Consider the following 17,708-nt stretch of genomic DNA (forward strand, 5'->3'; position numbering starts at 1 on the left):
CTTGGATAATTGCAATTGAAAAAATATACTGTATATTGCTGTTGTAGCCATAATAGAATTGTAATAGAGTTCAGATAACTGACTTTGTAATTGTAATTGGCATGGAACTTCTATAAAAAATTGTCAATTAAAAATTAATTAGACCCAATTTTAATGAACAATGTCACAGTTCTATGGCTTACACATACGTAGTTAGCAATCAATAAAATTTAAAAAATATAAATCAAGGGGTATACAGGCAAAACAAAGGCTCAGACACCCACACCAAAAATATGAATACCAATATTTTAATTGATAAGGAAGCCTAGCAAGGTAAGTATGAGATGAGAAGCAAATTAAATATATAATATTGTTTAGTGTATTTTACAGCTGATTACAGAGATTTAAAAAAAAAAAGGTTAAAACTGACCCATTATAATAAGAGATGCTAACAGAAAGCTAACAAGTTGAGTTTTAAGTTGTTTTTTTTTTTTTATTTCAGGCTCAATATTTGTGATTAATTGTATGCACTAGATTTGCAATCTTTTTAAATTATTGCGTGTAATAAAAGTAGTGAAGAGGTAGAAGATTAATTGAAAAGATTAAAACTAAACTGAAAAAAAAAAAAAAAAAAAAAACTTAACAGCATTTTGGGCGACCGTGGCTAAGGTGGTCGTGGGTCGTCTTCTGATCGAGAGGTTGGGGGTTCGATCCCAGTACCTGACTATGTGTCGAAGTGTCCTTGGGCAAGACACTGAACCCTAAGTTGCTCCCAGTGGTCGACTAGCGCCTTGCATGGCAGTCCTGTCCCACTGGTGTGTGAATGTGAGAGTGACTGGGTGAATGAGCTGATATGTAAAGCGCTTTGAGACTGCTTCAGTGTGGTGATAAAGCGCTAAATAAAATCAAGTCCAATCAAGTCCATTTCTAATCAGAAAATTAACTTTTGACATGAGAATTTTGGTATGGCTTGTTGGTCAGTCAGAGCACACACAGATTACACACACACACACACAAAATACGATATTAACTGATAATCAAAGCAAAATAATATACACACGTATGTGCATTCATACATACAGTATTCTTGACACTGACATACATTATAATGTTTCAGGAAAAGAGAAATAAATAAAGTTAAAATAAAAAAAAACCTAAAGAAAATACACTTTACACTCTTCTGTATGCCAGAATCGCTTCTTTACTTTTCCATCATATTATCTTTGTACCCTTTATTAAATATCAACACATTCCTACTATATTTCAATTCATTTGGTAACGCGTTTCATAGCTTCACCCCACTGACAGATATACATCTACTTTTCATGGTTGTGTTCCAGTTTACATCACCTCTGAGGGGATAGTGCTCCTCTCTTTCTTTGAACATATTTAGTAAGGTGGAGGGAAGTAAGTCATTTCTAGCTTTGAACATAATTATTCCTGTTTTTTGATCCACTTAGTCCATGGATTTTAGTGCCTTTGATTTTTTAAGAGAATGAAGGGGAGGTAAATTAAATTTCCTTAGAGTTTTCCTCATCATCTGCGAGACCATGGGGCTTCCAAAAAGTCACAAATTGAGGGCTGGAGCTGGATCAAATTGACAATTATTTTCTTTTTTGTCACCTTTTCCTTCATCTCATCACCTTTCCTCAGTTTAGATTGTCTGCCTTAACCTTGCAGAAGATCTTTCATTATCCTTTGTTCTGTTCAAGACATTCTCAGTGGGAAAAGTCAAATCTGTTCTAATAGCAATGGGCCATATATATATATATATATATATATATATATATATATATATATATATATATATATATATATATATATATATATATGTTATATAGTACTTAAAAACAAAAAAAAAAAACTAAATCACAAAAGTGCCTCCTTCCATACCTCATTGTACAGTTTTACTGCCTCTGCAAAGTCAGTGTTGGCCTCAGCTTGAAGAGCAGAACAGGTGATTGGTTTGGTCCCCACTTTACCGCCAAAGATTCCGCGTACCACGTCATAATCCTCCAGAGATCTGTAAAGCCTGGAAGCATTAATCACATCACATGTTAGCGATCATCATGTTGTGCTAGGTTAGTTTATTTAGACCAGTAGTTCTCAACCTATTCAGCCCGCAACCCCCAAAAATAAAGGTCCCCACTCTCTGGGACCCCCACTGTAGCTGAAGGTGGTTGGACACAGACATGAACATTGAAGAACAGTCATATGGAGACAGGGTCATCTATAAGGGGGAATAAAGGGGAGAGATTTTTGGGGTCCATCCATAAAGTCAGCAAAATGATGGTCTATTGTTCTATGAATCTGTGATAACCACATTTATTTATTCACCTGAATAATATCCACTGTTATCCAGGAAGTTTACTATTATTATAGTTATCTTAAAGATGGAAATCCTGGTTTTATTCAGAAATGAAGTGACCAAGAATGGTGGAAAGGGTGGTGTAATGGGATTTTAAAAACCACAGAAATTAATTAAAAGTTGCAAATTAGAGTGGGCAAAAATGAACAAAAAAAGTGGTAAAAAGGCTTCAAAGCATCAATATTGGCATAAAAGTGGCAGAAATGGAGGGAGGAGAAGGAACAATTAGTTTAAACTGGTAAATAATGGGCATTAGAAATCATGAATGGGCTTAAATTGGCAAAAAATAAACATGAAAAATGGTGAAAAGATGTTAATATTGACAATAATGGATCAACATATGTGACATTAGGTGGAAAAAAGTGGTGGAAAGGGTTTATAAGTGCTGAAAAGACATTGAAATGTGATGTAGAAATGGGAGTAATGTAATAAAAATGCATTAAAAGGAGCAAAAATATGGCAAGAAAAAGTGATGAAAATAGATTAAAATATAGTTGCAGAAAATGGGTAAAAATAAGCAAAAATTGTTTGAAAAATATTCTTAGCTTCTTGAAGGTTTTTTTTTTTTTTTTTTTTTTTCTTCTTGCTTCTCTCGACGAGGACAGTCACACTCTCTGTTTCTCCCTCCCTTCCATTCTTATCTCTCTCCCAGCTGCTGCTTTGTCTGGTCTTGTGAGCCTAACAAGAGCCTCTCTCTGTAACTCATCCAAAACCGGAATAATGGAATTAATTAGTTGGTCTCTCAGTGCTATCGATCAGATTTTTTCGACGAATTACATCTTCAATTATTGGACATGCGGGTGGTGAACCCGCATGTCCAAGCGGGACGTTTGCGGCTGGATACACACTTGACCCTTGGAACAAGTGGCGAGTTGTGTGTCTGTCCATCCTTTCCGTGGAAGACGTGGAGGACATCTACATGATTGGAATAATGATAGTAGGCATGCTGCTGATCGGAGCTGGTGGCTTCCTAATCTATCGAAAAGTCCGTACTACGCTGGCGACTGTTTTGGAAAAGCTGCCAGTGATTTCTGAAGGATGTAGCAGGGCTCTGAACACTCAGACTCATGTGTTGATCGATATCAAAAGCAAGCAAGAGCTGCTTTTGGATCGTCTACGCGTTATGGATAACAACTGGGAGAAGTTGGAGCCCCGGCTTGGAAGTGGAAACTAGGCCACTCATTGGATTACAGCAGAGAGACCCAGGACAGAAGGCTATTGGAAATTGACATAGCCTGTATCAAATCACATTGCTTATCTCCCTTTCGGCTCCCCAGCCAGCCAAGGTTGTCTCATCTCTTATCACCAGGAAGTTTCTGCAGACGGCGGCTCTTACCCCCACTCCCTCCCCCCGCTCCTTCCCTACATTCCCACCTGGAACTGTTGATGCTGAACTTTTCCACACGTCATCTGGTTGTCAGTAACGCAGCTACAGGTCTTCAACTTCAAATGCCTCGTTGGCCATCTTTCCCCACCTCCCATCCGCAGCTGCATGGAGGCGTGGTTGCAGCGCCCATTGGCAGCACGCCCATGTCCCCAAACGGCTGGAATCCTGCTGTTCTTTCCACCTGACCCCCTCCCCCAGCCAACCTCCCACCCAACCCTTCCCACATGCCTTGTCTCGAGTTGTTTGACTGTGTCATGCTTTTTCCTGGTTTCACACTGCTTTCTCTGTTTAGGGAAATCAGTTTCAAACTGGCAGTTTTTTTTCCCCTCACCCCTCCTCTCCTCCTGTTGTTGATCCCTTTTTCACCTAAATATGTGGGCGCCGCAAATGGCTGCTCCGGTGTGTTGATGTGTCTTCTTTCACTGCAACTACCAAGTCAAATTCCTCGTATTGTTCTAAACTGTACCTGGTCAATAAAGCTCTTCTGATTCTGATTCTGAACCCCGGTGTGGCGTACTGGGATTGCATCGTACTGAGATTGTATATGCGCATATATGCGCATGCACATTACTGATTACTGGAAAATTAATTTTTGCTAAAAAAAAAAAGATTCAGTTTTGTTTATTTTTGTTTTCAAAGTGAACGGAAATGTGTTTTATTTGTTTAATAGATTAGGTTAGGGTAACAATATCAGTATGTTTATATGTGACACTGGTATTAATGTGTACGATGCGACACCTTGCCAGGTGGATCCACTTCTTGGTGTCTGGGGGCACTTCCTTGGCTGCTCGGGCTCGTTTTGCAGGACGTTCCTCAGAGCCAGTGGGATGCAGCAGACCCTCCTCCAGCAGCAGGATGCCTGAAGGCTGCTGGAGGCTCACCAGACACGTGGAGCTGATAGCTTCAGGGTTGAGATGCTGCAGGTCCGTATGCTGGTAGCACATGTCCTAAAATAGCATATTGTTGTCTTTTAGAAACATGTTAAATACACACTGAGGCTTTCTACTGCTGATCACTGTCCCACCTGCACACATGCTATGAATGGAGGAAAGCAGAGAGTGCTGGAGCTCAGGAAGCTGTTCATGGTGCACCTCAGCTCCTCTTTAATCCTCACACTCTCCCCTGGACTCTTCTGCTTCTCCGTTTCTCGGAGAACACCAGCAAACAGGGAGCTGAACAGCTGCTTGGCCAAAAGTGGATCTCTCTTCATGGGGATAAAAACAATGAAAAGCAGGGTTGGGGTCAATTATGTTTTTCAATTACAATTACATCTTCAATTATCCATGTTCAATGACAACAAAATTATGATTACGGTGACGAGCATTTTTTTCAATAAGCCTTTTCACACTCTGGAACTGCGCATGTGCGATCTGGGGGGTCATAGGTCAAGAGGGATTTACACGTCAACAAGCTCATTCACTTTGTTGATATTTCCAACCTAACTTGTAATTTTAGTCCAGAGATCTTTAGTGTATTAATAGCGTTTATATTATTAATATTACACATATTCAGACTCCAGGAGGTGACCAGGGTTTTCCACTGATGCCACATAGGGCCGATCCGAGCACTTTTAAAAACCGATGGAAGCAGCTCAGCAGCAGTGTAGAAGCAAGGGCAATCTTCTCGCTTCCACACAGGTGACTCCTGGTAAATGAAAACGCAGACAACCTGGGTCTCCAGCAGGGGGAAGTCGGACTCTACCCACGAATGATGCACATATCTGAGCACTTCAGTAAAAACAATGGAAGCAGCAGTATTAATCTGCTTCCACACTCCTTCTCCCAAGCTCTTATGATTGTTGTGTTTTTTCCTGGATTTACCTTTATTGTTGTTAATTTCTTTTTTTGACTTTTGTAGTTTGAACAACTGTAATGTGTCTGAGTTTTTGAAAAGCGCTTGTAAATAAAATCTATTATTATCAAACTCAGGCCCCTCCTACCTCACAGACACCCCTTCATTCCTCAGATGAAAACCTCCTCACTGTCCCCAGGACCAACACAAAACCTGGGGGGACAGAGCTTTCTCTGTCGCTGCCCCCACCCTCTGGAACTCCCTCCCAAGCCACATCCACAACTGTACCGACCCCCCATCTTTTAAATCCCTTCTGAAAACTCAGCTGTTTCACTCAGCTTTTAACGTTTAACCACTCACTCACTCATTTCTTTTTTATGATTCATATTTGATTTAATCACTGTACTTGTTGTTTTTATGCTGTAAAGTGTCTCGAAAAGTGCTTTTAAATAAAATGTAATATTATTTTTCATATTGATGGTACAAGCAAGATTTCTGTGTTAAAAGGACAGTATGAGTTCTTACTTTGAAAAGATAAATTTACAAGGTACACCATTATTTTAATTCAGTTTACTAATTTGAAGGAAGTGCACAAGATGGACACTTAACAGGCCGATAAGTGAAACAGTTTAAAAAGTCAGGAGAAACCTGAATTTTCAGCTCGCCTGCAGCATTAGCTTTAGAAGCTAACTCGGCATTTCTACCTTTGAGAACAATACCACGTTTATGCATTTTATTTTAAGGAATCAACCTCCCAATGAGAAAAAATAATATAAAACTCTGTCAGACTCGCTGTCAGCCAAGGTGAGTTTACCCCTCTTGACCTCATGCGCGAGAACTGAACGAGAGCGAGATTTCCGAGAGTGTGAAAAGGCTTATTACAATTAAAATTACAATTATCATTTTTTCACCAAAAGTCAATTACAACCTCATTTATCTGAACTCAATTACAATTCATTGATGATAACAACAGCAACAGATGTTTTCAATTGCAGTTACAATTATAATTGCGCCATTAATTGTAAAAAAAATGGTCAATTATGCGATTACAATTATAATTGACCCCAACCCTGATGAGAATCACATGAGACAGAAAGTGTCTTCCTGGCTTTGGGGCTGAATCTGAAGGTGTCATACCTGTGCGAGTGCTTGGAGGGGGGCGATGAGGCTGCTGTAGGGGATCTGAACATCTGGGAAGTCTCCAACTCTGTAGTTACGATACAGAGTGACCTGAGCTTCCTTACGCAGCTTGGCTTCAGCTTTCTCCTCCTGTTGACCAACCAAAGCAACACAGATACAAAGTCAATTCAATTCAGTAAAGCAATACCAAATATATGAATAATAGCACTTTATTACTAATTCAGTATGGTATACAACAGGGGTCACCAACCTTTCTGAGACTGTGAGCTACTTTGTAGTAGCTACTGAATATTCCAAAGCGCTAACAGTTAGAAAACTTTAATTAGAGGCTAAGATAATAAGGAAGGCAAGCAGTAACTTAGAAAGGTAGTAATTAATTAAGTTTCAACATATAAGACTATATTTCTCTTGATTTATGCAATTGTTTCATTTCCATTACATTTCATAGAAAATTATCATCTAAGAAATTACTTGATAATTAATAATTCATTTTATTTATAAGCGCTTTAAAAAACTCAGACAATTTACAGTCCCTACCCCCACCACCCCCTTTCCTTTTATTTTTTTAAAACTTAAGTTATATCAACGTATTGTTTGATTAATAAATACATAGTTAGTAATCAGTTTAACTGACGGAGTCTAACGCTCGATACCTTTTTCTTTTTCTGCTGTTGAATCTCTTTTTGAGCAAAACGCAATCGGTCCTTTTCCTGATCTTTGAGGAACCTCCGTCTCAGTCTCAGGATGTTACTGCGTTGCTCGTTTTCAGCTGTTGAAAGAAAAAAGGACGATATTATTGAGTGACGGCTTATTAAAGGAACAGAGGCGTGTCCTTTCTCCTCTGAGACCCACCTCTGGTGCGACTGTCCACCTGGTCCGTTGAGGCGGTGAGACGTTTCAGGCCGAAGCCTTCACCTACAGGTCTCCTCGATGGTGCTTTCTTATCAAACACCAACAAAGAAGACAGAGACTCAGAGCCAGGCGTGTATTCAGCCAGTGTGTCCACGCTGCTGCCCGTCAGCCAGTTGTATGTCGACCGTCGACCTGAGCAGAAAACACACAAATCTACTTTTGACAAAACCAAATCATTTTGACTCATTCCTTTAATGCAGGGGTTTAGATGTTGAGTTGTACCTCCTGCTTGGGTTTGGGAGAACTCTAAGGAGGTCTGAGTGGCCCTCAGTTTCCCCGTCATGGCTCCAGACTGTGTCACACTGATGCTTTCAAGGCCCTGGGAGCTTTGTGTTTCCACAAACATAGGAGTCATCACAGTGCTTCTAAAGCGCCAGTTAGAATCGATCACATAGTCCTGTGGAATGGAACCAACAACATGACACATGATAGATGTTCACTTTCACAAATATTTAAAATACTGTAGATGATCAATGTGGGTAAACAACTTAAGACGCTACATGGGGCGACATTTTCATTATGGGCACATAGGCGCCCAACACTTTTTAACATATTGTTACCCACTGAAATATCAAGTGTTTCAGGATTGGGGTCAATTATAATCAATCGCGTAATTGATAATTAATTACATGTAATTGTAAATTTAAAAATCTGTTGCTGTTGTAATCATAATTAAATTGTAATTGAGTTCAATTAATTGACTGTAATTGTAACTGTCATGGAAATTCTATAAAAACTGTATTTTACAACTGAATTCACCGCAAACCTGGGGAACCATGTTACAGTTCTATGGCTTATACATACGCAGTTAATAATTAATAAAATATGTTTCATATCAACTTTTCCCACAACCTGCCAATTCTTTTAAGGATCATTTCAACAGTAAAAAAAATAAAATTGAAATCTCGGGGTATACTGATCGAACAAACAAACAAACAGACAAAATGCTCAGACACCCACACCAAAAACATTAAAACAAACATTTTCATTGATTAGGAAGCCTAACAAGAGATGAAAAACTACTTAGATGATAGATAACATTTTTGTGTATTTTACAGCTGATTTGACATAGGTCAAAACTGACCCGTCATCATTAGAGATGCTAGCAGAAAGCTAACACAAGAGGAAGGTTACATTTTAAGGGCTCATTTATTAAAGGTACAGTAATTGTGATTGAATTTGAACTTTAGTAATTGAGAACAATTGTAATTGACTTTCAGGGGAACAATAATAATTGTAACTGGACAAAATGGCAGTCACCATCATCATAACTGAGCTGTAATTTAACATGGATAATTGAAGGTGTAATTGTAATTGAAAATTGAAATTGACTCAAACCCTGAATTGTGTATCAAATAATAAAGCAGAAAAATCCTAGCTTTCTCGGTACGTTAGCTTTTTTTGGTAATGCAGGTTTGATTGATGATTTTCAGCACTATTTCCTTTTACTTTCCACTCAGTTACCATCAACCGTATCCATGGACATCAAAGTGACATCAACCTTTAGATGTCACTTTTTTTTTAAAAAGCCAATGAAGGACATTAGGTAATAGAATCCATTCCACTCCATTACTACGAATAAGTAACGAAGAGGAAAGACCCTCACCCTTCAACCCAGGGTTGAGGTCAATTAGATTTTTCAGTTACAATTACGATTTCAATTACCCATGTTCAGTTGCAATTCAATTATGAGTACAGTGACGAGGATTATTTTCCAATTACAATGACATTCCAATTATGGTTTATTATCTGAAAGTCAATTACAATTACGATCTCAATTACTAAAGTTCAATTACAATTAATCACATTTGCTGACCCTGAAATAAATAACCTCAAAAGTCCTCCTGTGTTAGCTTTCTGTTAGGATCTCTTACGCTAACGGGTCCTAAATCAGCTGTAAAATACACTAAAAACAAATATCAATCATCTAATTTATTTCTTCTCTATTGGTTACCTTGTTAGGCTTCCTAATCAATGAAAATATAGGTTTTAATATTTTTGATGTGCACAAAGTCAATTATCTAAATTCAATTACAATTTAATTACAATTACACCAACAGATTTTTTAAATACAATTACAATTAAAATTTTGCCATAATTGTAATTAATTATCAATTACACGATTACAATTATAATTGACCCCAGCCCTGATTCAACCCCATGTTAAACAAACACTTAATTAAACGTGAAAAATGGCCTCCAAAATACACAAAAGAACCACAAAATCTTGAACAAAAACAACCAAAGAAGACATAAAACGACAACAAAAATGCACAAAACGACAACAAAAATAGTTAAAAATGAATTTAAAAACACATTCTCAAAACAAAATAAAATTACTAAATTAATATAAAATAACACAAAATAACAGAAAAATACACAAAATTACTCCAAAAAAAACTAAACTAAATTAATACAAAATGAATGATAACAATAACACAAAATAACAGAAAAATAAACAAAATGACTTCAAAACACTGAGATAGTGCAACCTTTAAATTCCATGATTTTTCAACATTCCACATGTGCCCCTAATGTAAATTTTGCCCATATAGAAAAGAGAAAGAATGCATAATAAAACTTAAGAGAATTATTTTACAGTGCAAAAGATAACAACCTGAAAGGTGCACTCGGACAGCGGGTACTCAAACATGTTCCGTGTAAAGTCAGGACTCTGGCTGGTCATTTCCAGCAGCAGGTTGGTGGCCAAGCTTAAAAAGCATCTCTCTATCTGACACGAGTACAGAGAGTGAAGGACCTTCAACATCCGCTCCAACGTCGCTGTGGGAAGGCGTTTCTCCTGACTCCAGAAGTTACAGACATAAAGCCTGAAAAACAGCAAGGTGTCATGTTTGGATGAGGCACAAAGGATGAAACTAAAATCTAATCTCTAGGTGGTACAGAACTATATTTGACGTGGTCATTAGCAGCTTACTGAAGTCCTTGGTTTTCTTCTGATAACCCCTGAAGCAGTGCTTCTTTGGCCGTGCTCAAAACCTCCAGTGAGATGTTGTCTCCCATGCTCTCCTCATCACTGGGAAAAAAAGAAAAGTCCATAAAGTCAGCAACATGATGGTCTATTGTTCTATGAATCTGTAATAACCAGATTTTTTTATTTATTTATCTGAATAATATCTACTGTTATCCAGGAAATTCAGTATTATTTGTGCCACAGTATATAGTCATCCTAAAGATGTAAATCCATGTTTTAATCATAAATAAAATGGGTTAAAAGTGACCAAAAATGTTGGAAAAATTGGATTTTAAAAACAAAAGAAATTGGCTAAAAGTTTTTATTTTTTTTATTTATTTTTGAGCAATTTACATTTTACATTCCTACAACATTCACATTCACATTATTCTGTTACAGTAGCTCAAAAAGGGAATAGGCTGAAGCCAAAAGCTTATATACGCCTATCCCGTAATCAATATAATAAACGGTTACATTTCCTGGTGATATTGCACAATCCGCTTATATTCTAAATAATAATTAAAAAGGAAGAAGAAAAAAAAAAAAAAAAAACTCAATTCCAGTGGCGGGAAGTACTCAATTACATTTACTCACGTTCATGAACTTGAGTAACTTTTGAAAATAATTTTACTTCTTAGAGTATTTTATCCATACAGTACTTTCACAGTTTTACTATACTCTTGCGTAAACAAAAATAGTGGTCACATTTTCCATCCGAAGAAATAATGAAGCAACATAATGATATCCATAACCAGGCGCATGTACAGCTTCTGCATCATGCAACTGTTTACATAAAACAAATAGAATTTAAATCCTTTCATCGGCACTATATTCAAGTAAAACCTTTTCTTTATACTTTTTTTTGAATTTGAAAAGAGTTGGGCACTGCTTAAGATCTTCCTCTAACCTATTCCAAAGCCAGACCCCTAGCACAGAAATGCACATCTTTTTTCTGGTTGAATGCACCATCTGCACTTTAAAGATCATACATCCTCTTAGATCATAATCCCCTTCTCTTAATTCAAATAGTTCATGAATTTTAGCTGGTAACAATGATTTTGTAGCTTTGTATAATAGTTGTACCGTATAAAAGTCAACTAAATCATACAGTTTTAATAGATTAGATTGCAGAAATAATTTGTTGGAGTGCTCATAATATCCAGCCTTATTAATTGTTCTGATTGCTCGTTTCTGGAGTATGAAAAGGGAATGTAATGAACTTTTGTAATTGTTACCCCAAATTTCTATACCATATGTCAGATACGACATGACCAAAGAACAGTACAGCAGATGAAGTGCTTTATACTCCAGCACATGCTTAGTTTGATTAATCACTGCAATACTTTTTGAGATTTTATTTTGAATGTGTCTGATGTGCGGTTTCCAATTCAGTTTATCATCAATAATCATCCCCAAAAATTTGTTTTCAGACACCTTTTCTATTGTAATATCATTTATAGAGATTACCTGATCCTGATATTTAAATTTACCAAACATCATTACTTTAGTTTTATTTAAGTTTAGTGAAAGCTTATTAATATCCATCCAAGATTTTATCTTAGTCAATTCCAATTTTGCTATATCAATGAGATTGTTGAAATTATCATTAGAATAAAAAATATTGGTGTCGTCAGCAAATAATATCATTCTTAACACTTTAGACACATTGAATACATCGTTTATATAGAGATTGAACAATTTAGGACCCAATATAGATCCTTGAGGAACACCACAAACTATGTTCTGACATTTTGACTCCCACTCCCCCATCTTAACAAACTGCTGTCTCTCTGTTAAATAGCTCTGCATCCAGCTCCCAGCCACTCCTCGAATACCATATTTTTCTAATTTATTAAGTAAAATTGAATGATTTATTGTGTCAAAGGCCTTCTTTAAAACAATAAATATTCCAAATTAGAGTTAAACTAAACTTAAATTGTTTCTTGAAGGCATCTGGTGACCCCTCCAAGTGTCTCACAAGCCCAAATTGGGCCCTGACCCCAAGATTGAGAACCCCGGGCGTTAGTGTGCCTAAGATACTGGACGTCAAAGAGTCAAGCATGACCGTCATTGTGAATTTTTAGTTCAGGAACACTAACCTGTAGTTGTCCTGAATCCACATGAGGATGTCGTACATCCTTTCTCTACAAACCGGTGAAGGATGTGAGACGAATGCAGTGACTGATCCCAGCAACTCCTGGAGTTCAACTGGATTTAGACGGGCCAGAATTTTATGGATGATATCGAGGCAAACTCTTTGTCTGGCTTCATCTCTAAAAAAAAAAAAAAAAAAGAGTTATAAGAGTTAAGAGATAATAAAAAAAGGCCCAAAAGTTTACAGAACAATCTGTGTACCCTTCGTTCTTTGGTTATTCTGTTTGAAATCAAAATCACTAATTAATGGGGTGGTTATTTTGTTTTACTGAGTTAAAACCAAAACAGAAATATAGAAATGTAAAAAAACCGACCAGCAGCGTTCTTCTGTTTGTGTGATATTTAGATATTTACGGGAAACTGTGGACGAGAGCTTCAATTTTACCACACAGAGGAGAGACACAGACTGGCACAGACTTTAACTTTCTTACTTTTACTCAGACTTTTTACTCTGCGTTTGATAAAATGATCTTGTATCATGTTGTTCACCTCACACCAATGGTAAAGAGGCGTAATTTGTCTGTCAATGACATTTGGTTAAAGAGTTATTGCTGGAAGTCTGAATCTGTGGATATCTGCCAACTTTACCTAACAGTGTTACGGTCCAAATTGTATCCAAATAAACTGGTGTCTGACTATGGACTCTGAGGCTGGTGTGAGGAACAATAGATGTTAGAACTTCTACCATTTGACACATTTGCAAAAACAATTACTGCTTTTTTAAGGGCAGTAAAAAAAATAGAAATTGCACTTTATAACACAGTTGATCAGGAGCACCAGTAGATTAATTCCACCACCTCTGGTTCCTTTAATCACATATCTTGTGCATGTTTTACGTAACATCCATTTATTTTATTTTTTTTAAGTGGGTATTAATAACGTTTCAATTCACCAGTTCATCAGTAATGTTGATACAGTATGTGATTAAAGAAACCAAAGGTGGTGTAATGAATTTACTGGTGCTTCTTGTTTCTTGTGATCAACTTCCGTGTTTGTTGACGGTTGCCGTTTGTGGCTAGCGGAATTATAACGTGCAAAATATATATATTTTTTACTGCCCTCAAAAAAGCTGTAATTGTTTTTGCAAAAGTGTCAAATGGTAGAAGTTCTAACATCTATTGTTCCTCAGACCAGCTTCAGAGTCGATAGTCAGTCACCAGTTTATTTAGATAATATTTAACACCATAAATTAAAACTACAGCGTGAGCAGCTTTTTATGAGCTAAAACAGAATAAAAACAGGAGCAGAAAACTGCTGAAATAAATCCTAAACAGTGCTATTGTGTGAGGAGACCTGGTCCAGGAACTGGGGAGGGAAACCAGGTGCAGCAAACTTCAGTTCTCGCTCTAATTTCCCCGTAAATATCCACTCACACAAACAGAACAAGTTTAAAAAACAAAACAAACAAAAATAATACAGAAAAATGCTGCTTATCTGGTTTTTGACGTTTCTGTATTTCTGTTTTGGTTTTAAGTCAGTAAAAGATAAACAGATTAACCAAAGAACAAAAGGTACACGGATTCAAAAAGTGTTTAAAATGTATTAAATGTAGATTACTTTTCTGATCTTCTTGCAGCTTGATTAATGGACTGACCTGTGACTCATTGTCTGAGCAAAGTTTGTGATTTTCAGCTGCAGGAAGATGTCTGGAATGACATCAGCTCGACTCAGCACGCACTCGTAGCAGTGAGTCTTTAGTACGCCGTGTAACTTTGGCAGCAGGGAGAAGACGTGATTCACGAACCTAAAGAACCAACAAACACATCAACAAAAACGTCTGTTTATCTAAAAAAGAGTGAAAGGATGAGCCCACCGGTCCATGAAAGGAGGAAAGTGTTTAGACACTTTGTTCAGGCAGATGATGAACTTGTCATCCAGTTGTTTTCTCTTTAACTCAGTGATTTTGCTCACAGCCAGATCCAGAAGTGCTTCGTGTTGCTGGGATGGGGGAAGAAAAGAAAAGAGCTGTTCACTCACATTCATTTTATTAAGTCACTTACAGTATATTGTCACTGCAAACAGCCATGAAACCAAATCCTTTACCCTCACAAATGTATGAAAAACAAAATTAAAAACAACGATTTTGGGTAAAAAGCTAAAAAACTTCAGGAGTTTATATACATGCCATTTCAAGTAAGGATAAACCGATTATCGGCCGGGTTTCATTTTTACTGCAAATTAATGATTATCTTCTCAATATCTGTTATCAACCTTCTTGACTACTAATAATCAGTATCATATCGTCCATGAAATATAGCCCCAAAATCAGATCGTCAATCACTAATTTAAACATTCCTATTTTTTGTTTGTATGTAAACAAATACACAAAGAAAAATTGATAATGTAGTTTTTATATGATACATTAGCAGCGTAACTAAACCCCCCAAAACACTGGAAAAACCAATGTATTTTGTATGAAGGAGTGTTGAGGATGGATTTGTGTCTAACTCTTGACATTTTAGCCAAAGTATTTTTCATTTGTGGTACGTACTTGTAAAATGTTAGAGTGACTGCCATCTATGGGTTGAAACCTGGCTAATATTGGCTGAGAACAGAGGTTTGTGATGTTTTGGTGGTTTCTTACATCACTATTGGCCCCGCCCCCTCCTATAAGAACAATCACCTGTTAACTGTACAATGTGTGATGGTAGGTTGGATTGAGAAAATTGTGAATAGGGAGCTATAGTGAGTATAGTTAGTTAGCACAGCATAGGTTGTTCTTTAGAGATTTATAGTATAGAAGTGGAAAAGTAATATAGACTGTGTGTGTCATAACTGCTCCAGTAGCCCCACCCATAATCAAGTCATTTTAGTCCAATGTCAGCAAAAAAAACACAAGTATTGAATTATATCAACTTACATCTAAAATCTTCCAACATACCGGTAATATTGTATAATGTTAAGGTTTGCTTTATTTGCACAACTTTTTTTTTCATGAAATGTACTTTGATCTCCTGACATGTTTCAACTGTCAACTGCCAGTCATAGAAGTATGTAAAAGTTATTATGGACAACCCCAGTTTCACTCAACCAGACAAAGTTCTTACATCGTTACTTTCTCGCTGGTTTTTGAGGACGAGGCCGATAACCTCAGCAGCAGCTGAATAGACTTCTTTATACTTCACGAAGGACAAGTTGTTGGTGAGAAAGCGGATGTACCTGCACAAAACAAGACTCAACGTTCCTCGTTTCATTCCCATTTGTCTAAATTTGACCAACATTATTGTTTAGATCAGTTCACCTGTCGTATTCTATTCCACAGGAAGCGTTGTAAGCAGGAAGGTTGTTGGCCAGGACGATTCCCAGCAGCTGAAGTCCCACCGAGTTGTCTTTGCTGTTTGGGTCCGTGCCGCAAAATCGCTCAAAAATCAGACTAAAAAGGTGAGAAATAGAATTAGAGTTTCTAATACAAAAACAACTGAAAAATGTACCAAATGTTCCAACCTGTTTTGGATAAATGAACGCATTTTGATTTCACAAATTTCCAGCTCAGATATTTTTATACTGCATTTTATTTATTTAATTATTTTTCTTCCTTCTCTTTCTTGTCTTTAAACTGCATTATATTTAACTACAGTTATATTTGAGAAAGTATATAATACAGTTGTTTAAGATTGTGTTGTGTTTTAATTTGAAAAAGAATAATAATTAAAAAAATAAAGATGTATTTTTAATCAGTAAATATTTTTATCAATTACAGTAATGAACATTTCAGGTGACCCCAAAGTTTCCCAAGAAACTAGGATTTTTTTTTAACAATTTGAGTAAATTTTTGCTTATTTTTACCCTTTTTCTGCAACTACACCAAACTTGCCATATTTACATTACTCCCATTTCTGCCACTTCTCTATCAAATGTCATTGTCTTTTCCACTTTCCAGACATGTTCAGCACTTATAAACCCTTCCCACCACTTTTTCACCTAATGTTGCATGTGTTGACCCATTATTGTCACTTTTAACCTCTTTTCACCATATTTCATGCTTATTTTTGCCAATTTAACCACATTCACAATCCCACTGTTTGCCAGTTTAAACAAATTGTTCCTACTTTAAAGCCAATATTGACACTTTGAACCATTTTTACCATGTTTTCTGTCTGTTTTTGTCCACTCTAATTTGCAAACTAACCAATTTCTGTAGTTTTTAAAACCCCATTTCACCACCTTTTACACCATTTTTGGTCACTTTTAACCCATTTTATTTCTGATTAAAACAAGGATTTACATATTTAAGATGACTATAATAATAGTAAACGTTCCTAGATAATAGTGGATATTATTCAGATGAATAAATAAATGTGTTTATCACAGATTCATAGAACAATGAACTATCATTTTGCTGTTTTCATGAATGGACCCCAAAAATCTCTCCCCTTTATTCCCACTTATAGATGGTCCTGTCTCCACATGACTGTTCTTCAATGATTATGTCTGTGTTCAACCACCTTCTGCTACAGTGGGGGTACCCGCCCTCTGGAACCTCTATTTTGGGGGTTGCAGGCTGAAAAAGGCGAGAACTACTGGTCTATGGGACATCAGTGAGTGTGTTACCCGTAGGGCACGTGCAGTATGTCTTTCCAGCACTCCACCAGAGTGCGAAGGATCTCCAGGTTGTGGCGGAAAACAGGTCTCTTGGAGTGAAAGCAATGCTTCATCAAAAACTCCAATAGCCTGTTGGCCAGCACTTCATCTCTGGTGTTACCCTAACAGAGGAAAACATTAATCATGATGGAAACATTACCAAGAGAACATGTTCTGAGTCTCTTTGAGTCCTCACTTTGGGGCTGGCCACGCTGGTCCACGACAGCACCGTCACCACCACATCCACCACCATGAAATGAATCCCAGTGCCTCCGTTGTTCACAGAGACGACGAGCTGCAGCAGCGGGCCGAGCAAGTGCTTTGCATACGGTCTGAAAACCTGGAAACATAAAGGAGAGAATGTAAAGCTGTGGCTGTTTTTAACCCCCAGCCTCTTTTCTCCGAAAATCACATGCCAATATCAA

General features: G+C 37.1%; 1 protein-coding gene across 1 annotated transcript in view; it reads right to left on the reverse strand.

Annotated features, from left to right (window-relative positions):
• prkdc (protein kinase, DNA-activated, catalytic subunit) overlaps positions 1 to 17,708 on the reverse strand; it is a 94,841-nt gene that overhangs the window by 24,749 nt on the left and 52,384 nt on the right. The window contains 16 exon segments of the mRNA XM_028434065.1: positions 1,873 to 2,011; positions 4,473 to 4,681; positions 4,759 to 4,938; positions 6,663 to 6,794; positions 7,319 to 7,434; positions 7,518 to 7,709; positions 7,800 to 7,974; positions 10,195 to 10,405; positions 10,513 to 10,611; positions 12,648 to 12,821; positions 14,297 to 14,446; positions 14,516 to 14,640; positions 15,750 to 15,861; positions 15,944 to 16,075; positions 17,254 to 17,405; positions 17,480 to 17,623. Coding sequence (XP_028289866.1) covers positions 1,873 to 2,011; positions 4,473 to 4,681; positions 4,759 to 4,938; positions 6,663 to 6,794; positions 7,319 to 7,434; positions 7,518 to 7,709; positions 7,800 to 7,974; positions 10,195 to 10,405; positions 10,513 to 10,611; positions 12,648 to 12,821; positions 14,297 to 14,446; positions 14,516 to 14,640; positions 15,750 to 15,861; positions 15,944 to 16,075; positions 17,254 to 17,405; positions 17,480 to 17,623 — 2,442 coding nt within the window.

The sequence above is a fragment of the Gouania willdenowi genome, chromosome 20 (assembly GCF_900634775.1).
Source record: "Gouania willdenowi chromosome 20, fGouWil2.1, whole genome shotgun sequence".
Lineage (NCBI taxonomy): Eukaryota > Metazoa > Chordata > Actinopteri > Blenniiformes > Gobiesocidae > Gouania > Gouania willdenowi.